The sequence below is a fragment of the Schistocerca nitens genome, chromosome 3 (assembly GCF_023898315.1).
Source record: "Schistocerca nitens isolate TAMUIC-IGC-003100 chromosome 3, iqSchNite1.1, whole genome shotgun sequence".
Lineage (NCBI taxonomy): Eukaryota > Metazoa > Arthropoda > Insecta > Orthoptera > Acrididae > Schistocerca > Schistocerca nitens.
The window spans coordinates 890,632,845-890,655,730 of NC_064616.1; the positions used below are offsets into that span (position 1 = coordinate 890,632,845).

General features: G+C 39.1%; 1 protein-coding gene across 1 annotated transcript in view; it reads left to right on the forward strand.

The window, feature by feature from the left end:
- The first annotated feature begins 15,429 nt into the window (after positions 1-15,429).
- The window catches only part of LOC126248945 (putative sodium-coupled neutral amino acid transporter 11), a 65,500-nt gene continuing 58,043 nt past the window's right edge, over positions 15,430-22,886 (forward strand). The window contains exons 1-4 of the mRNA XM_049950469.1: positions 15,430-15,548; positions 16,005-16,137; positions 16,598-16,642; positions 17,730-17,814. Coding sequence (XP_049806426.1) covers positions 16,069-16,137; positions 16,598-16,642; positions 17,730-17,814 — 199 coding nt within the window. The 5' untranslated portion in view covers positions 15,430-15,548; positions 16,005-16,068. The remainder of the gene's footprint in view (positions 15,549-16,004; positions 16,138-16,597; positions 16,643-17,729; positions 17,815-22,886) is intronic.

Genomic DNA, 22,886 nt, shown 5'->3' on the forward strand with positions numbered 1-22,886 from the left:
CGAAATATTGTGGAGTTTGCACTATGATATCCGACGTCACGCCCGAGAACCATATATACAACATGTCCATCGGGAAAGCCTCAAGCAACACATCCGATACCTGTATGGGGAGGAGATGGTAAAAGAAGTTAACAGTTTTGATAAACTACGGAATAAGAGGAGCAGACTGCTATGTGCCCTTACGTTTTTATTAAGATGCCGAGATCATCGAGTTATTCCGACGTTCGCTAACGTGACGCATTTCATAGCCTCTACAGCCGCTAAAAGGATACAAAATCGAGCAAGCCACGCACTGATAAGAGAAAGGATTCACCATACTCGGCGAGAACAGAACTTCGTATCCAGAGAGCTCTTGGCACTTCATTTGAAGATATCGTCAAGACTGTCCACTGATTCTTGGACGTGGGTTGACAGCGCTACTTGGGCGTTCTCAGACTGGAAACGACAACAAGGCGCAGCATGTCAAATTGATAAGTTTCATCGCTTCAGAGACCGTTTACCACAAGAAGAGAACAACGAAGTTCGTAGACGAACTGTATATAATCTAGCGGACAAACCTTTGCCTGACGCGGCGGTATCGGTCCTGGAGACAGGATTGAACTTCGCACCCACTCCGAGGACACCACCTGTTCTGGACATCATTAGCTCCGTCGAACAAGGCATCCTAAAACTTCCCAGGGAATCTGCCGAAGAGATCCGGCGGGAGACTTGCCGTGCTCTGACACGCGCTCAAGTGCCTAAGAACAATCTAACAGCTGCAGAGAGGTCAGTGGTTCGATCCCTACGAGAAGATCCTGATATTGTGATTTTGCCGGCGGATAAGGGAAATGCAACTGTTATCCTCTCCACGTCGATATATCTGAGCAAGATGCACCAGCTTCTGGACGACTCTGCCTATCGCACACTAACTAAGGACCCAACAGCAAAAATTCAGCGAAAAACTTCGGAGCTCCTCAAAAACAGCACGATCTTCGATGTGGTTGCTAAGAGACTACGTACACAGGCGCCCGTACCTCCCAGGCTATACGAATTGCCCAAAATTCACAAGGATAATGTGCCACTGCAGCCTATTGTGAGTCATATCTGGGCACCAACGTATAATCTCGCGAAACATCTGGCAGTGCAATTGAGCCCTTTAGTAGGAAAGTGTGAGCATCATATCCGCAACTCACAAGACTTTATTCGTCGGCTCAAGAACTTACGACTCGCACCATCAGATATACTCGTGAGTTTTGACGTAGTCTCAGTTTTTACTCGAGTACCATTGCAGGAATCGTTGTTGCTCATTAGCGAGAAGATGGATGGGGAACTTTTAGCCTTATTCCAACATGTGCTCACCTCGACATACTTTTTATTTAATGGACAATACTTTGAACAGACTGACGGTGTCGCAATGGGTAGTCGCCTGTCACCCATTGTGGCTAATCTTTTCATGGAAGACTTCGAGGAGAGAGCACTCCAGACGTCGGATTTGAAACCTACGTGTTTTTGGCGATATGTGGACGACACCTTTGTTACCTGGCCTCACGGCATTGCATCGCTGAATGTTTTTTTTTGAGCATCTTAACTCGCTTCATCCCAACATCAAGTTCAAGATGGAGATGGAGAAAAACGGCGAACTTCCATTCCTGGACGTGTTGGTACGGAGAAAAGAAGATGGCACATTGGGTCACGCAGTGTACCGTAAACCAACGCATACGGACTTATACTTACAGGCCACCAGCTGTCACCATCCTTCGCAACGAAGTGGCGTACTGAGGACGTTGGTCCATAGAGCACGAGCCATATCAGACTCAGACAGCTTATCCAATGAGCTACTCCATCTGCGTACCGTTTTCCAACAAAATGGATACTCCGAACGGGAGATTCGCCGTGCCTTACAACCGAAGCGGGTTACCCAACGTGAGGAAGTGGAAGAAGGCGAAGAACAAAGGGGAATGGTCATCTTGCCATACATCGGCGGTGTCTCTTCAAAAATATGAAGATTATTGAAGAGGCATCAAGTTAAATGTGTTTTTCGTCCGCCGGCAAAACTCAGAGCTCTCTTGGGCTCATCTAAGGACAGCCTTGGCCTAAGAAGACCCGGTGTTTACGAGATTCCTTGTAGCTGCGGCATGTCGTACATCGGACAAACTTGTCGCACTGTAGAAGAGAGACGTACTGAACACCGACGCTACACTCGTCTGGAGCAACCAGAAAAGTCTGCAGTGGCCGAGCATTGTCTCAGTGCAGGCCATTCTATGAATTATCAACATACAAAAATTCTCGCATCGACGAGTTCGTACTGGGACAGTGTTATTAAGGAAGCAGTGGAAATACGTAGCTCGACGAATCTTGTAAACAGAGACACGGGCTTTCAGCTTAGTACAGCTTGGGATCCAGCACTGGCCATATTGAAGTCGCTTCGAGCAGAGAGGAATACTATTGGTCGTAAGACTGACGACGATTCGCCAGCAACATAAATATTCTGTTGACAACGGGAGAATAATCAAGGCGCCTACGTGGACGCGCAGTTTTGCTTGCGGCTTCCGTCAGAGGTCGCTGGGGCGGCCGATGGCAGCGCAGAGTAACAGCGGCAGCCTCCGCGCTTGCGGCTTCCGACAGAGGTCGCTGGGGTGGCCGATGGCAGCGCAGAGCAGCTGCGGCAGCCTCCGCGCGTGCGCCGAAGTATTTGGTTCTTCATCCTGTAGGTGGCGTTACTGTCCTTCCAGCTACCAGCTGATATCGTCGCTATTGGCCATCGAATTTGGCGCCTCCACGCATGCGCACTTCCTGCCTAAAACTGGCATAAATAGGGGGCCCTGGTCCTGCCTTAGCAGTGTGTTCGTCGCACCTGAAGATGTCGGCCAGTTGCGCTGACGAAATATTGTGGAGTTTGCACTATGATACCCGACGTCTCGCCCGAGAACCATATATACAACATGTCCGTCGGGAAAGCCTCAAGCAATACATCTGGTACCATTTGTTTCAAATATTAATTTAAATCATCAATGTAATATGTGGCATGAGGTACCTGAAAAATTGTATCACTTCCCAGATATGGGCTGCAGTTAGATGCTGTGACTTTAGAAATGCAGTTGTCTCCAAGCCTTTCAGGACAATATTCCAATCCCATTTGCTTAGTTTGATTGGTGGGAAGTTATTCATGCTTAGCACCGACAATCAACCAATTAAAGTAAAAGTGTAAGACATCACTCCTCAAGCTGAGCTTATGAACTGGAGTGTGTGTTTATCTCTGTTTTTATCTCTTCATAGGTGTCTATAGAGATATAGACTGAACATTTGATAGTGTTGGAAATAGTAGTGGAGGCTGTAATTAGTCGAAGTAATAGACACTATTTTGGGTTTGTTTTCTACCCAGGAGGTTACAGGTAATGCGACAATGTCAAAATTTAGAATTCATCATTCATTCATTAGCAGCACACGTCGGATTTGGTTTGTCATGTTTGTTAACACGGCGAGGTAAGCGATTCTGTAATGACCAAGGTCAACGCTCACACAGAGTATATCCCATGTGGCTGATGGAATAGGTTATTTAATTTTTTTAATTGTTTAATATATTTTGTTTGGTAAGGATAAGGAAGAGGAAATATTTTATTCAATTTCTATAATAACAGGTGAGATCATCTACGAGTTTAATTTTGTTACAGTTTTCAACATCTTTAACTCACACTGACACAGGTTCAGATTCATTTATTTTACGATGATTCTTGGTCCTTAGAACGAAAGGCATGGTTGACAGGTAACATGATTTGCCCATATCTCTATTGTAGACCTCTGTGATGTGATATGTGCGATAAGCAATGACGTCCCAGTTGTTAAAACTTTCTAGCCCTGGAACTTTGTCGGCTTTAGGTCCATGGACGAGGGCTACGGTTACCCAGACGTTACCATGCTGCAAGGTATCACTGTTGCTAATAGTAAAGTTCAGAAGTCCACCACAGAACACTGATGGACCATGAAGGGCGACTTGTGTACCTACATAGTTCTCAGTGTTAATAGCAATATTGTCTATTGATTTATAAACTTTAAGGCGAGTACGTTCTCCTATAAAATCGTGGCATCTTCTGTGTGAGTGGTCCAATTCTGTTGCCCGCACGGCTGCATGAAGACTGACGCCTTCTTACCAGATTGATTACTTATATAGACAAAACTGTTACACCCTTGAGCCGCTGGTTCTCGATGTACTTTCCCCAGTTCTTGGCTGATGCTACTGATAAGAATGTTCAAAGTCCGAGAAGTGGATATCCCGTACGTCTCAGATAGTGTATTTCACATGAAAACTTCCTGAAATCTTGGGATAGAGAACTGTTTGACAAATTTAAGTAGATCGATATCTTAATGAACAATCCAAGCCCTTTCCTGTGTGGTTTGAATATAATCTTTTTCCAACAGCCACAAATTTCATAAATGTATTATGCCTTTCGGCTTCATTAAGCTGCTGCAGTGTGTTTTCCGCATTTTTCACTGTTCTGGCGATAGATGCCACACATCTGGCTAGGGAAGAACTGCTGAAAGCACCGCCAAGGTTGGAATTAAGAAATCGAAAGATTCCACCTGATATGTTTCTCAGTGGTAGGATTCTAGACGTTTTAATCATTTTTCCTTGTGAGGCTCTTTTTAGCTGCAACCAATGATAACTGAACGCATTTTAAACACCCTGACGTACCCTTCTGCTTCTTGCTCTTCTTATTCCTTAGTTGGCTATGAGTGGCATTCATAACTCGACTGAAATGTATCCCCATTCCCTGTTTAAGCCTTGCATGCACTTCTTTATCTACTAAAAGTCCAGTTATACACCGACCAATACAGATATCCTTCCTCTGAACATATATGATTGATTCCATTTGCTGGTGTTCCGTCTTTGACGTGATATCATGTGAGATCCTTATTTGCTGCTTACATGATATCATGATGTCTGCAGGCTTCGTCTAATACGTTGATTCCCTTGTGAACATGCACGAGTTGTTTCTCAAGCTTAGTTCCAGGTCCATGGTAGTCATATGTAGGGATATGAACTACTGGCAGTTTTCGAAGAATACAACTACCCCTGCTGGTGCACTTCCTATCATGCATGTTGTGCTACTGTGCTGAATGAGGTTAGGCTGTATTGCTATATTGAAAATCATCGTTGTCCATCCAACTTTTATTCAATGAAGGGAATCTGAGCCATTTAACAATAGCCTTGTTCCACCATTGCTTTATAACACGTTCTATGGGAAAATCATGTGGTTCACTGCTTCTTTACTATTCTTCTGTGTAAAACTACTATCAATTTTACTGTTGATGTTATTCTGTAAGATTAATTTCTGGGGTTTATTCATTGCACCTCAGAAACTGTAAATATCTCAGTTCACCAGTTTGAGAGGGTCGATTTCTCAAATGCTGTCTTGTGTTTTGAAATATGTACGAAATTACCTGCATTAAATTTGTCTAAATCTGCCATTTGAAAGACCCGTTCACACTATCCATCACATCACGTTATGGCAGGTCCCATCAAAACATTCTGCAATGAATTTCAGATTGTGGCATCCACACTGGCCATCCTGTCCTGTCATCTCACATCACAGCTCCATCAAGATTTCTCGGGAAGAAAGCTTTGGTGGCTGATGTCATCCATCTGTTGTTGAACACGTGACCCCCAAGCTAATTTTCTCCTAATACATGACCACATGCACATCTACATATTTTGTTTTGTCGTGGTTTTCGTGGGTTATATCAGTTGTTTATTGTTCATTATTTGTTATAAAGTGCTTCGTTTCGTATTTCTTTCCTTAAAATTTAAACAAAGGAACAAAAATTAATTGAAGCAGTGAAGCAGCAGTCTGAATTGTACGACATGAGTATACCTTATCACCTGCCATCAACTACATTTATAAATTGGATTTTTATATGTACCAGTATCATATTTAATATTTTACAATGATTTGGGCTACAATATTGCTGTTAACTGAAATGAAAATAGTACTGTGTGTAGAATCAGATTGATTAGTAAGGGGAATTTATTTGTATGTTCTCAGGCATTTGTAGTGTTTCATAAAGAAATGGACTGAGACCTTTGGACACTGCAACAGTAGCACAGTGCTCTTTGTGGAGTATACATCAATTAATGTATTAGAGTAGTTTGTTTAAATATGTGACTGCAGTAGACTTATTTATTGTTAAGTAGCTCTATGGACTGTGTGTGAAACAATTTTGTAAGTAGAAGTGATCAATATTTATGTAGTTTCAATAGTTCCTTCAGCTGGTGGGACATCATTACATTCGGTGAAAGTCTTATATGTAAAACCATCAATAACTGAACGTATTTCCTTAAGTACTGGTACTTGGGTGGGAGCAGTGTGTCTGAAAATACATGTACATTCTGAAAGCAAACTCCACCTGGATGCATTATCAGTGACATGACAACTTTTGTCTTCTCACAGTCAGGTGGGTCAACTAGATACTGCCCAGCAGTAGTGACCCATTCTTGTTAGTCTGTTTTTCTGAAATATTGTCAGACCAGTAAGTTACAACGAAGCAGCTGTGAAGAGAATATTTTGTCCTTCCACTCACATTGAATGCTATATGACTACAGTAGCATACAGAGGTTTATTTTTAGAGAAAAGTAACGACACAGATACAATGCACATGCTTCATTTATTGCTACAGATATCTAGTCTAAAGCCACCACTACTGTTGAGCAATCGTTAATAATGAATTCTGAAGCTGAATTATTAGCATTTCATATTATGTGTATACCACATTTATTTGAATGACATGAATATTATAACAGTAGCAGTGGTAGAAAACAGGAAAAGGTCATTTCAACTTAGCTCTATTGTGCTGTCAGTCTCCAGGGGTACTTAAATTTCATTCAAATAATTCATAAATAAGGTCTGGTTTTTTTAATGAAATGATTTAAACACTAATTTTCTTTTACTGCAGGTGAGAGGTACTAGGTCACAAACTTTTCCAAGCCCATAGGATGTAGGATCCTTCTGCAAGGGCATTACAAATCAAGGTCTTGTGGTGATATTGGCTGGAGGAGGAAACAGTATTGATAGGGATCAAGACAACAAAACTGAGAGTGAACTAGTAAAAATAGCTTCTATAACGAACCATATATATGTAGGATTGATGCCTACTTTCATGTGGTATCATCGGCCCCAAACTAGCAACTTTCTTATAAGGCTCAACATGGAGTAAGATTGGCTGCTTGGATCGCTGCTGGATCAGACATTTATTTGGTTCCTATTGATGCTATTGGTAGGTGTGATTTCACAAGAAATGGCCTGCATCTCAATAGAAAAAGGAAGGGCTTCGTTTCTAGCAGAGTCCTTAAGGGGGGCAATGAAACTCATAGGAGGCTAAGATCAGTGTCCAGTGATTCATCATTGAAAGTAATAGAGCTAAATGTGAAGCCCAGACACACAGATACTAAAGATGTTAAGATATTACAAGAGTGACATAAAAGTACAGTGAAAAATAATGTTAGTACATTGCATCAAAATATCAGGAGATTAAAGAACAAAGTAGATGAAATTCTTGTTTGTTTGTTTGGAAGATTTAGAAACTGAGATGTAGCAAATGTACTATACCTGTCTGCACATCAGTGATCACAAATATGGAAAAGGTAAATGTAAGTGGATATAAGCTTTCAGCACATGTAGTATGTACCTGGAAAAAGGAGGAATTGGCATATACATTAAAAGTTATCATAGTGTGAAAAATGTAGAAACTAAAAAATTTTGTGCAGAGAAACATATGGAAGATGGGGTAACGAGCTTAAACTAAATACTTGGACTTTCATAATTGTAACTGTGTGTAGATTTCCATTTGGAAATTTTCAGAGCTGTTGCTGGAAAACTTTGATTCTTTGTTGTGCTATCTGTCAGACAAAGGGAAGCAAATTATTATATATGGGGACTGCAATGTAAATTTTCTTAAAAAGTCTGATATTATGAATGAGGCTGAAGTATTACTGCATTCTTTCAGTATCGCATAACTTATTAACTTTCGTGTTCAGGTAGCACCAGGACGGAAAATGTTTTCAGTAGTGCCATGTGGTCATCCAGAGCCTAGTCTCCTTGCGACTATATATCCTCATGACCACAGCTGCCAGTAATCATGTATGGTGGCTACATTCCTGCCAAGTTTTCTGCAATATCACAGAAGGAACATTCAACTTCTCATAGCCCTATTACACGACCTTGTTCAAACTCAATGAAATGTTGATAATGAAATATTTGTCAGCTTTAAGGCATTGTTGACTAACATCAATTCACAATGTCCAATCTCAAAGGTGACTAGTGCTTACAATCATTACAGTGTCTGTTTAAAGCAAACCTGATTTGCATCCTCATACTGGGGCTACTAACGTCACTCTTATGTGATTGGCGCGAAATGTGAATAGACATCATCCATCAGATGTAGAAACATACCTAATAGTTTTCGTTTAGGTCGCACAACTCCTTCTTGGCACTGCGATTTTTTTTCCGTCAGTGTATGTAATATAAACACATGGTGTATACTATTTCTGACATGTCCGAAAGAACAGACAGCACGAAATCATATAACTGATTCATCTCAATGGGCAATAAATCCATAACCTTCACTGCAAATACACATTTATGTTCGACCTCCAGCAGGAATCTAAAACTTAGCAAACATGGAAGATTAAATTAAAAGGAAGGTCAGCGATGGTCGTAATATTGATGTTTTATTGATGGCAGAATCGATTTTCGATCACATAGTGATCATCTTTGGTGCTGTACACATTTTATTTTTTATTTATTTTATTTATTTATTTATTTTTATTTTGATCCAACATCAACTGATTACAAAAAAAGTTTTTTTTTTGTTCCAGTCTTCTGGATAAGTCAGAGCCTTATTTACTAGGGTTACATATTATTGGCTGGCACTTTTATCTACACAACTTTTGCTAAATTTAGTTGAGAGAACAGAGTTACATATATGGACTATACAGAAAAAAAAGTTGTTATTGCCATACTTAGATTAAGGAGTCTACAGTTTGTAACAGTATTCATATCTGACATTCAAATATTTACAGTTTGTGACACAGTCTAAGACCTGAGATTACATATATTTTTTAGATAGATGGTCTTCCATCATACGAGTGTACTAAATCTAGGAACTCATCTATTGAATATACAGGATTGTTTAGGAGCCATAATTTTAATTTCATTTTTAGTTTTGTAATGGGCAATTTGGAGATATTAGGATGGAAGCAATTCAGTAGTTTTATGCCTGCATAGTGAGGGCTTTTCTCATAAAGTGTTGTTCTATGAGAGATGATGTGGGGTTTCTCTCTACCTCTAGTGTTGTGATCGTGTATTTCTTTATTAAGTGTTTTGTTACTGTTTACTGCCATAATGATTATCTTCAGCAGATACAGGTTATGAACAGTTAATATTTTAAATTCTTTAAACAAATTTCTGCAGGACTCCCTGGCACATTTCTTTCCCATAATTCTAAGTGCCTTCTTTTGTAAGGTAAGTACACTTTTCATATTACCTTTACTGCTGGATTCCCATACCTCTATCCCATAACTTAGATGGGATTCAAATAGTGCAAAATATATTTGCCTCAGAGTGGTGATGTTGCAAAAAGGTGTCAGTTTTCTTAGGACATATATGATAGTACATAGCTTTTTACAAATATCATTCACATGATCAGACCAGTTTAACTCTGCATCTAGTGTCAGGCCAAGAAATTTGGTCGAGTATTGTTTTTTAATGTATTCGTCACCCATTAAGATTTGGTTTTCATGAGTTTTTTGCCTCCCAAGATCAAATTCAATATAGACAGATTTATTTGTGTTTAATTTTAGTTTGTTTTCATTAAAATACTGCAGAATTAAGCCTGCTGCAGTATTGGATTCCACTTCGAGCTGTGAATAGCTTGGATTGCTGCATATTAACGTGGTATCATCTGCATATAAGATAGCTGTTGCATGGTTTGTTATGGACTGAATATCATTTACATAGATAATAAAAAGAAGTGGTCCTAATATTGACCCCTGTGGGATACCAAAATTTATGTCAGTGGTGTTTGATTTGTATGTTCCCTCTGTAGTGCTAATAGACACAAACTGCTTCCTATTTGTCAAGTAGGACCTCATCAGATTATGGGCTGTGCCTCGAATGCCATAGTTCCACAGTTTGTCCAGCAATATGGTCGTATCAACACAGTCAAATGCTTTTTGTAAGTCTAGAAAGATGCCACACACATGTTCTTTATTATCTATTGCTTGAGTGACACCTTCGATTAAGTTTGATGCTGCTGTAATGGTGGATGACCCCTTGACAAACCCATACTGCCCCTTAGAAATCACTTTTTTGCATACCAGGAAGTTCCAGATTCTTATGTATATTACTTTCTCAAAGATTTTGGATATTATTGGAAGAACAGAAATGGGTCGAAAGTTTTCTACTAAATTCCTGTTTCCTTTTTTGAAAATAGGCACAACTCGGGCAATTTTCAACTCATCTGGAAATAGACCATCTTCCATATGAGAATTGATAACTGTCGATAAAGGTGATGCAATTTTATGTATACATTTCTTAAGAGTGTCCAGACTAAGACCATCATACCCTGCTGCATGGGAATTCTTTAAGCTACTCACTATTTTAATTATTTCTTCTTTACTTGTTGGCATCAAAAATATACATCCTGACACTGGTGTTCCTCTGAATTTGTATTTATGATTTAAGACACTGGTATAAGTTATCAATAACCAAAACTGAGAAGCGATCACAATAACAATGAAGTATCAAGTAAAGACTTCGCAGGCCTATGGTACTGAATTATGTAGGGTAACAACTTTTAAATAAATTACAGGCACTGTTTGTTAGCGCCAAGACGAAGGATAGAGTTGATTCAGCAATTGCACAAAAACAGTAACAAGAAGTATGTTGACACGTACGGGGGAACTTCTCTGCTACTAGGCACAAAAAAGTAATTCCTTTTGACGATTTCTTTTAAACAGGCATATGAGTCAAATACTAGACCATTCTTAATTAATGTGCTGATAAATTTTAGATTAGTAACAAGACCAAGAGTTTTGACCAAATATAACTGCCACGAAGTCACAAGTCAAATTCCCGGGCGGACTGTTATAACCATGGAGTTAAATACGAGGGGCATTCAATAAGTAATGCAACACATTTTTTTCGGAAAACAGGTTTGTTTTATTGAGGATTCCTATACACCATAATCGCTGTTCCAGAAGAACAATGAGACAATTGCAAAATTCACCAACTCGAGGTTATTGCGCCAATCATCTTAGGAAAAGGTAGCGCATGCCGTGAAAGATCGTCAGAACTGTGGTTATACATAGTGCCGCTAGAGGTTAGTTGCGTCTTTGTGGAAATATCGATTGTTGTGACTTGGATTGGGAAGAATATTGTCGTAATTTTCAGTTGCGTGTTTCAGTTTGGTGAGCGTAGTAACGTATTCAGTGAAATAACGACACAAGTTATCAATACTGCGGACTGAGAATCATTTCAACTAAAATCCTTGGTGCAATAACGATGTAAGTGTACATTGTGTCATTATTTGCCTGATATTTGAGTAGCTTCTGCATCGTAATTCTTCATGGCGTCATTGTTTCGTCAATTTTTAAATAAATTTTTGTCATAACTGTTTTTTGCGTTATTGTTGATTTGAACAAAATGGCTTTTTAATACATTTAGGTCAGTTTCATTTCCGTTTTATAAGGGTAAAAATGAGTGATCAAGCAAAGAAGATCATGCGAGTTGCTCTTCAAGGGCTAGTGGAGGATGTCGAAGGGACAATGGAAGTAAACTGTTGCATGATAGGTGAATCACAAGTACAGGTGAGCAGTATAGAGCAAGAACTATCAAGCCCACACTGTGAAATAACAGACAAGCAAGTGAGCAAGGTGGAGCCAGAGGCATCATCATCAAAACAAAAATCCAAGGCAACACAATTACCGGAAGCTTCAAATGTGTATGTGGTTGAAAGGGCAAGCGCGACAAAATCAGTTTTGAAAACGGTGCCAATAACATCCCCTTTGCCGACCAGCACTACTGATAGCAGTTCAGATTTATCCTCTGGCTCAAGTGACATTATCATCCGCCAAACAGCGATGAATTGTCTAATTCAAGTGAAAAATCAGTCGTCCATAAGGAAAAATCTCCCATTAAACAACCTAAAAAAAGAATTGGAAATGTTAGCAACTGGGACAGAGTAAAAGCCAAAATGTTGAGAAACAGTGATAAAAGCTATACATCACATACAGGTAAAATTGGCAAGGCTCCAAAAATGTGTATTCCGTGTACTAATAAATGGATTTTCTCTTGTATAAGGAAAGTAACAGAAGACTATAGATGTCATCTGTTCACGAATTATTGGACACTGGGATCGCTACAAAGACAACGGGATTTTCTAAATACATGCATTGAAACGTTCGTTCTCAAATATCGTCGCATTACTGCCGAAGAACCTAGAAAGCCTACTTGCGTTTTTTACTTGGTGAAAGATGAACAGAAGATTCGTGTGTGCAAAACATTTCTGATAACCACTTTGGGAATAACAGAAAGGCAAATCCATACTGTTATCGACGTGAAAAGGGCTGGGACTGTGATGGCACCTGTGGACGAAAGGGGACAACATGGGAAACACTGTAAGACTGCTCCAGAAATCTTGGAGTCAGTTAGGAATCACATAAACTCAATTCCCCATATTGAGATTCACTATGCAAGAAGTTACACAACAAGAGTATTCATTGATGTTGGCTTATCTACCGCAGAAATGCACAGAAATTATTCTTCAGAGTGGTCTTTCGCTTACATGCCAGCTGCAAATTATGACGCCTACCTGCATATATTCAATACCGAATTTAACGTCGGATTTTTTGTTCCAAAGAAAAATCAGTGCGACCAATGTGAAGCTTACAAAAACGACACAGATGAAGCCAAGACAAAGCTGCAAGAAGCATTTCAAGAACATCAGGAAGAAAAAGAATTGAGTTGCATAGAAAAAAAACTGGATAAGGCGTTGGCTCAAAGTAAGAAGATGCAATTAGCTGTTTATGATTCACAAGCTGTCTTACCAGTAACAACAGGACAAACATCTGCCTTTTTCTAAAGACGAGGCTCAACTGTTACAATTACATAATAAAACAATGAAGCTGTAAGAGTGAACAAAAAATAATGGTTTAGAGATATATTTATCCCACACACCTTCTTTAGTCGCATTTGTTAATTTCGATAACAATGTCGGAAGAACAGTGACACATTTACGTAAAGGATTGCAAGGGGGTGAATGGGATGCTGTTTGAAGGAAATAATTTTTGTGTTTTGTAGAGGACACTTAGTGTCACAATTAGGCTAACTTTTAATTCCATAGATAGTTTTACTGTTGTTTTATTAAGTTTTTTTTTTAATGGTTCAAATGGCTCTGAGCACTATGGGACTTAAATTATGAGGTCATCAGTCCCCTAGAACTTCGAACTACTTAAACCTAACTAACCTAAGGACATCACACACATCCATGCCCGAGGCAGGATTCGAACCTGCGATCGTAGTTTTTCAGAACGTCATTTGGTTTTCTGCCTCTCCTGTAAACTATTCATTTTGACCGTTATGTCATTGTTCGTCTGGAATGGCGATATTATTCCCCTCTCTGTGGGATACAAAACCCTATTTTTCAACATAGTCTCCGTTCAATGTTATAGACTTACGCCAGTTTACTAGGAGTACATCTATGCCCACATGGTACCACTATACTGGTCTACGTTGAAGCCAACGCCTTGCTGCATTATCCACTTACCGCTTTCTACAGAGTGCATCCTTCATTGGGCCAAACATATGGATGATGAAAGGTGCGAGATCTGGGCTGTAGAATGAATGACAAAGAACAGTCCATTGAAGTTTTGTGAGCTCCTCCTGTGTGCACAGACTTGTGTGAGGCACTGAGTTGTCATGGAGAAGGAGTCGATCATTTGCATTTTTATGCTGGCGAATCTGCTGAAGGCCAATATTTTTTGGAGTCGTAGCTGTTTGCTGCCAGCCGACACACGGAACATCAGATAGGTCAGCACCACCTTGCTGTGATGATGAGAGACGCCTCGCCCAACGACTCACTGTGGTTTTGTTCATGGCCATGTCTAGTTACACATTCTGCAATCGCTTATGAATGTCTATGATTCTCGGATTTTCTGGCAAAACAAACTCAGGGACAGCTCTCTACTTGAAATTCAACTATGTTTCAGATGCCGTTTTGAAGGCTACATATAGTGCCGTCGCCTGTCGGAACTTCATGAAGCTATAGGGGCTGAAGCAGGAATATTACACGATGTCCCACGACAAATTCCGCATTTTTCAACCGAAACTGGCCGAGAAAAAAAAGTGTTGCATTTATTAACTGTGAATGGAAAATGTGTTGAATCTACAGTCAGGGATGGAGAAGGAAGATGACACTAACCAGAGAAAATTGTAATGATTTAAGGAAGGTCTAAAATAAAACTTAATATCTGGGATCTGTATATTATATATAGTTTACGAGAACAATGGAAATACACGATTACAAATCTTTCATGGCAAAACGTAACCTACAGTACAGAACAATACACAAATAACACAAATTACTGTTCAAATATGGAATAATTAACGGATCTCAGAAATTCGAATACCTCGATGGAATAGATTACAGTAATAGAACTACCAACTATTGTATTGCACGAGAGACCTAAAACGGTAGACATATCAATTATGCCGATTTGTGAACAACAAAAAATGTCAAAATCAACGCCAAAATAAGTAACTAGAACTCAGTGACTAAACCAAAGAGGCTGCCAGAAAACTAATAAACAAGTACGGTAGATAAAATTGCAAGGCAGAATGCAGGGAACGTGAAGACAAGAATAAAATTTGCAACCAAATAAGTAACGTTCTGTCAAAACTGAAAAACTTACGACATCCCTTCAAAGAGAAGTCAGAAAACAACAGAATTTATTATAGAAATACCAGTCACGAAATGGAGGGATTAAAAAATCGAGCTTGATCAAAGAAAACGGGAGCTATCTAGTCACAGGAACTGGAGAAGATCCATCAGGAAAAGTGACGAATTACTGAGCTGTACGAAAGAAGAAACACAAGAAATGACAAATACTTTAAAAAAGTTTATATCATAGTTGCCTTGATAGCACATTGTTACAGATTTTTGTTCGTGTTGTTCAAGGCTGAACTGCTCCACCTTTACCATCATGCGATTTTTATATAGATTATTCACTGTTTCGCGCCACTGATTTGCAATTCAGACTAAAGATTTCGGATCAGGCCATTTCTATCTCACCTTACAAGCTACACTGTATGGATTTTGAGTACGATGCTACGTTTGATGTTTCTTTTCCAGTGATACACCACTGCAATAGGCAGTTTTCGGCAAGGTGTTGATTTAATTTTTTATCTCTTAATCGAGGCAAAGTTTAGATGGCCCCACGTGAAATATGTTTTATATTCGCGAAGTCATTACCGAGAGCCAATGAATAAATGAAGAATATATTTTCCTAAGTTTTTGAGGTATATTACATACCCGCCATATGAAGATCTGATGTATTAATGTCTCACCGTATAAATGTTATGGGGCGACTTTCCATCAAAATTTTCATGTCCAAGATATTTCAAATTGTATATTCTTTCCCAGATTACTCATAGCTCGAAACATACGGAGACATTTGTTTTCTTTTAAATTATTAATGTACACATTTATTGTTTTTAAATGACAAACGCGTTCGTATTAATGCGTGACTTAACGTGGAATCTAGAGAAGCTCTTCTGGTGGCTTTGGAAAGCCGATTTCATTCGTCACAGATGCTTAAAGATGTACATTAATTATCCTTTCTCTGTCTGTGGAATACAGACCGGTCATTTGAAGTTTGACAGCAAATGTCAGAAGCGAGCTGAATGTTTGAGGAGGAAATTTAGTTAGGCTGTTTTATCAGTATTTTGACTGTTTCTCCACTATTTACTTTTCAGCACTAAAAGCAAACGTTTTCTGCTCGTAAATAAGTTAAACATCGAATTGAAAGAAATATTTAAAATGGAAAGTACGCCTGTGGCAACAAAACCTCCAAATGAATCGACATATATTCTAGAAGGGCAGCAATCGGTAATATGTTCATATGTATATACATGTAATTATATTTCGCTGTTGTCATTGCTACGTAACGTTAAATGCGAATAATTTAATAATAGTTTAAAATTGTCAAAAATGTGAAGAACATTGGTGCATATGTTTCGTGGAAAATATTAGATTGTGCTATTTCTTTCAGCATTTTCCATCGTAAGGGTGCATAGTCGATTGAGAAATTAAACAACATAAGAAATCCAACCAATAAAAGTAATTAAATATGTATGGTTTGCCAAAACCATAGCTAATCCTTTAAAAAGTAACTTTTATCGTAATTTAGAGTTCTGTGTATAGTTTTAAACGTTCCTCTGTGGTCCTCTGGATCTGTGGTTGCCTTACAGTGAACACTGTATAAAGTAATGAACTGATACCTTTTCATTTCCTTGTCTTAATGTGAACTGTTTAAAGGGTTGTAATGTGTGTATTTCTTGGCTTACAGGTGGAAGATTCTACAGTGCACAATGACACCGAGCAACTTTTGGAGGTTTGTATATGTGGTTGCTCCTCGTCTTGTATGAATGACTATACACGCATGTTCATACTCTTATTACTAAATTACAGTTGCAGTAAAACTGACTTCAAATCCAACATGATAGGATGGCAGAGGATTATCAATGATGTCAAGCGAGAAAACTATATAGAATTGTAAGATGTGGAATAATTCTTATTTTGAAGGCACTGTGATAAATAATTTTGTAGACCATCTCTTTTTCAAAAAGGTCTAAGTATGTCATGAATTAATTTAAACACATGATATAATTTTACTCTACAAAAGTGCATCAAACTTCAGTGGTGCAGTGAAATAAAATTCTCAGGTTAACAAAGCAAAAAGTAGAATGAAACAATGTAATATTTTTTCAATTTCATTACAGGATAATCTAGGGGGGGGGGGGGAGGATTTTGGGAATGGTGGTTTCAGACTAGTTTTATGGCACAGATTTGTTGTGTACAATCTATTTTTGTACTAGGAATAGTTTGCAATCCTCTTGCAGCCCTTAATAAGAGTATTTGTGCTACAATAGGGAATTACCAAATAAGGCAGTGCTGTTTATTTGGGAGGATGGACCTGCTCTGACTGGCAATTGTGATTTGAGTTTTCTTTGCTTTTCCTTGATAGCCAAGGTAAATGCTGGGATAGTTCCTTAATAAAGGCCATGCCTGACCATGTGCCGTATTCCCATAGGCTACCTGTTCTACCCTCGTGTTTATTTTGGTCTGTTGATTTGCATTGCATTACCTTGATAAAACCTGTATCTTTGTGAGCTAATCCTTGAATGAATAAAGATAAATAGAAATTAAATGCCGAGGAAAAACAAATTGTAGTGGGAAACTGGATTCTGCAGATCTCAAAACATTATTTTCTTTCACTTGTTCATGAAATCACTTACATGAGTTACTGAACGTCACACATTAGAGATTTCTCACCAAGGGATAAGACTTGGCTTGTGCTATGAGAAAAAAGTACCTACATTGATTGCTGCCTGTAGGCTTTGTTGGCGGAAGTTTTTCTCCTGTTTGGTAATGTCTTCATTATCTACATTGTGGTCAAAATTTGTAACTCTCTGTTTTAGGATGACAGTCGAGGGCAAAAGAAGTCTAGCCTTGCTTATGCCAGTTTTAACTACATTAATTCAATCATTGGAAGTGGTGTCATTGGTAAGTTGTTTAATCTTGCTTTGTGTATTTATGGTAAACAAATATCTTCATTGCTTCAGGTAATCAACTGTAGTGCAAATGGTAAATTCTAACCTAGGATAAGTCAGTGTATAACAAAAATATTACATGTTTTAAATTTACATTACGCTATTTTTACATGAAATGTGCATTATATTAGAACAAATAAGCCCTCTGTCACAAATATTAAGTCAAAATTGACCAGGTTTCAACGCTACTATAAGCGTCGTATTCAGAATTAGACTAACTGTTCTAAAACATTAAGTATATAATACTTTAATAAAATTAAAGTTTGTACTGACTGGAAAAAGATGCAGTACTTATGTCACATATTAAAAAAGATCTAAGCCGGAAAGGCGAAGTCATGAATAGTTGTAAGAAAGATGGCGAGCCGCTAAGGGCTGCTCATGATTTAGTGAACAAGGGTTGCAACAAGTCAAGAAATTTTGTTAGAGATGATGCACTGTCCCCCATCATCGCCGACAACCTTGTCAGTCATATCCATATCCACCAAAGACATAAAGCAATTTATCAAAATTCACACACAACGAACAGAAAAAAAACTAAAATAGCATTGACATGACAAAACCAAAATTGTTAACTCACTGAAAAATATTCCGCTGAAAGCACAGTTACCACCGATACCACACACGTCCAATGCTACCATGCAAATGAACCCCATACTCCACATAACACGCTATCCATAAACACACCACCAGAGAGACCCACGTGCCACCTATAAACATGCCACACATGCAAACTAAACCAAACACACACACACACACACACACACACACACACACACACACACACACACACACACCACCACCACCACCACCAGATAGCGCCACCGATCACATCAAAACAACACCTACAAACACGCCACTCTCACAAACTAAACTCCGTGCTGTCGTGATGTCACACACCACAACAGCCTTACGTCACGGGTCAAAGCCGACAGGTGGAATCAGACACTTCTGTTGACCCCAGTATTGAGCCTTGTGGCAATCTATATTTATTGAATTCATACTTTGAATAATGTTAATTTTTTAAAACCCTGGTGTTACACATCGTACTTGCTTTTGTCCACGTAGGTATTTTATCCAGTTGTTCCTCTACTTCCCAAGTTGTCAAGCTTAGGCACTAGTTTTGTTTGATCGAAGATATCAAAAGCTGTAGAGAGATCTAGACATATTTCAATGACATTTCTACCATTATCTAATTTTTAAAGTACTTCCCTTAAAAGTACAAAAATTACTGTATCAGTTGATTGGACTTCCCTGAAACTGTTGTGCTGTAGATAGTATCCTGTGCTTCACCATAAAATCTACTACTCCTCTTTGGGGAAAAATCTCCGATTTTTGAGAATTCGGATAGTAGAGCAATGGGCACTTTATCCTTTGTATCTTTCTGGAATAGTTGTTTGGACTTTGAACTATTTAGGCATGATGGGAGGAATTCTAGTTTGAGAGGGACTGCTATGAAGGTGAGCTAATGTTGAGCAATGGGATCACTAAATTTTTTAATGAAACTGTCTGAGATGCCATCTATTCCATTGGAGTGGTTGTTAGTTTTCATAAAGGACAGAACTTCTTTCTGGATAGGTGGAAAGAGATAGTGAAGCTGATTTATGTAGGTATTTAAAGATGATACTGGACAGTTCTTAGTGCAAGGTTTGGTTTAAGTGACCAATTCATTACTTATGTTCCTAAACTAAGTATTGGAAGCATGTTCTATTTCTTCAGGATCAGTAATTTCTTTGCCATTACAGTTCAATTTGATACAAGAATTTAGGAGAGAATCACCAGTTTGCTGTTGTTTCACTTCATTCTATAAAGTTTTAATTATGTTATTGGAACTGCATAGCAGTCAGTTGCCATTACTTTGGCTTCTTTGATCACTTTATAAATATTTTATATTTTGTGAGATATGCAAGGTATCCGTTACATAATATGGAAGATGTGGAAACCTCATATAATCTTCATTTCTCAACATATGGCTTTCTTGTAACTGTTGTCAGATTTCTTCTGTTAAGCCAACAAGGTTTGGTCTTCTGTTTTTTAAATAGAAATGACATGTTAAAATGTGAGAGGATGTACATAGATATGTTCATTTTATCTGTACTTTTACAGCTGTATACTTCAGTTAGTTTCCTTCCTTAATAAATACCTCAAGTGATCAGTGTACTGATCGCTGGGAGGGGGGCAGGGGGACCCTTCCTATTTTCACTGTTTGTTTGTGTAGTTAAAGCCCAATCTTGAAGATATTTAGATACAGGATGATTGTAATTAAAGTTAAATGTTCAAAATGCGGTATAAATAACACAACTTGTCAGAATGATGTGAAATTGCAACAGAATATTATTGGAGAAGGTGGGGGGGGGGTCACTATGTTTCAGAATTCATAAAAAAAAACACCTGTCATGTCCATGACCCGTTGAAGTTGGTATAAACACGCCGGGTACATGGCTTTTCCTCCTTTGGCATCTGTGACGTTCGCTATGCCTGTCTTAATGCCGGATCATGCTCTGCTTTTAAAGCTGTATTACAAGAATGATGTCTGTGCACACATCACTCTGCAGAAGTTCCGGACACTGAAAGGTTTGAAAAAAAGGCATTGGTCCGATGAATTTGTGGGTGTGGAGAAAATGATTTGGAAATCCAAAAAGACTGGTTCTTTTTGTGTGCAACCTGATAGGAGGAGGAAGCGAATTGATTAGATGTGAGTGGAAGCAGTGCCCACAGCAATGTAGGAGGAGACAAGTGGTGGTGTGTAAACGTGTAGTGCACGGAGAATTGCCCGAATATTGGACATACCCGTGAGAACAGTGCTTAAAATCCTACGGAACATACTACTTTGCTATCCATTCAAAATTTCCCATGTGCACAAGTTGCTTCCTGTTGACCTGTCAGCAAGAGACCTTTCTTTTAGAATTTCTTGCTCACATAGAAGTGGACAATGATTGGCCGTGGAAGATTTCGTGGACAGATGAAGCTCACTTCCATCAGACAGGCTGTGTCAATACACAGAATTGTCGAATATGGACAACGGAATATCCATACACATGCCAACCAGTACAGTTTCATCCTGAAAAGGTCACTGTGTGGTAAGAGTTTTGGACATCATTTATCATATGGCCACATTTTTTCAAAGAGACAGGTGCTTCTGGTCCTGTTACCTGTACTGTCACTGGTAAGCGCTAGGAGTCTCTTTTGCACAATCACATCATTCCAGCTCTCCAACAGTGTGTATGTGTGGGTGGGATCATTTTTATGCACGTTGAAAATCCAGTTAAGCAGCTGCTGAAGCGCTATTTCGGAAATGCTAGAATTATCAGCCACCATTTCCCCACAGCCTGGCCATCCCAATCATCTGATCTTAGCCCGTGTGACTTCTGGCTGTGGGGCTATCAGAAAGATGTTGTGTTCAGTGTTCAGATTGCAAACTTAGCTGCATTGAAGGCTTGCATTGCGAAACACATTCTGAACATGACTCCGGAAACACTTTGATCAGTTGTGGAACATGCTGTTTCTCGATTTCAACTTGTTGTAGAAAATGGTGGACAGCATACTGAACATGTTTTGCACCAGTCACGCGGAAATTAATAATCAGATTTGATTTTGATTTATGCTTTTTATGTGGTTTTTGGCCTCAGGACAATTAAAAACAGATTTTTTCCCATCCAATGTGACATGACCTCTCCTGTGAACTATGCAGGCCTAAGACTCCTGAAAGAAAGGAGAGCTTCTGTAAAGTTTGGAAGGTAGGAGACGAGGTACTGGCGGAAGTAAAGCTGTGAGGACGGGGCACAAGTCGTGCTTGGGTAGCTCAGTTGGTAGAGCACTAGCCCGCGAAAGGCAAAGGTCCCGAGTTCGAGTCTCGGTCTGGCACACAGTTTTAATTTGCCAGGAAGTTTCAAAACCCTGTATATTTGTAATTGTTAACATCCCATAAGCTAGCCAATATTCACTAAGCATGTAACAGGTACTTCTTTTAATTTATCTGACATTAATAATTCCAGGTCATTGATTTTGTTTTATAGTAACTGGACATTTTGAAAGACCACTAAACTTGTGACTCCTGTTTGGCATATTTGATTAGTCACTTACCTTTTTGTGTGTGCTTTCTTTTCACTTTCATCTGAAGAGTACTTCTAGGCTGCACTATGGTGGTGCTATCTTAATGTGGCCAGTAAAAATCCCAGCTTCTTGACGATGGATATCTTGCTCTAGCAAGCTGCACTTTTATTGTTCTCATTTAAGTTCACCATCCATATGATGTTGGAATTGTTTTCTTAAAGGAAACTTGTATTTGTTTTAAACAAGTTTAGGTTTTGCACATTTCTTTGATTTACAGTATGTATGAAATAATCAACAGTTCTGTATGTGGTGGTTCAGATGCTTTTAACCATGTTTTTTCAACAGCAATACATGTTCTTCTGTTATGGATTTGTTATTTCTGTAATGTTTCTAGTATTCTAAGTTAATGATTTTCATGGCATGTTTCAATTGTGGCTAAATGACCATTCAACTTTGTTCCACAAGGACACTGTACAGCTTCTGATCTACTCTCACAAAGCATTGCAAATGATACCTCTTATACATCACCGAGCATATTCCAGTGCTGTTTCATCTACATCTACATGGATACTCTGCAAATCACACTTAAGTGCCTGGCAAAGGGTTCATCGAACCACCTTCACAATAATTCTGACTCTCGCGCATGGCCCCCCCCCCCCCCTCCCCCTGCGGGTCTGGGAGTTAGAATAGGCCCGAGGTATTCCTGCCTGTCATAAGAGGCGACTAAAACAAGAGTCTCATGTTTTGGCCTTTGTGATGGTCCCCTGTATGGTTTGACCTCCATCCTTCAAAATTTTCCCGAAGAGCGAGTCAATTGGGGCAGGGTGTCTTACCTGGTGCATCATGTCCATCGTGCATTGAGATCTTTAGCCCACTTTTTCATCGTTGCATTGCAGTCCTGCCCATTCTCCATCTCTTGGGCGAGGACACCTTCCTGGGTGTTTTTTCCACCATGCACTATGCAGTGTAACTTTC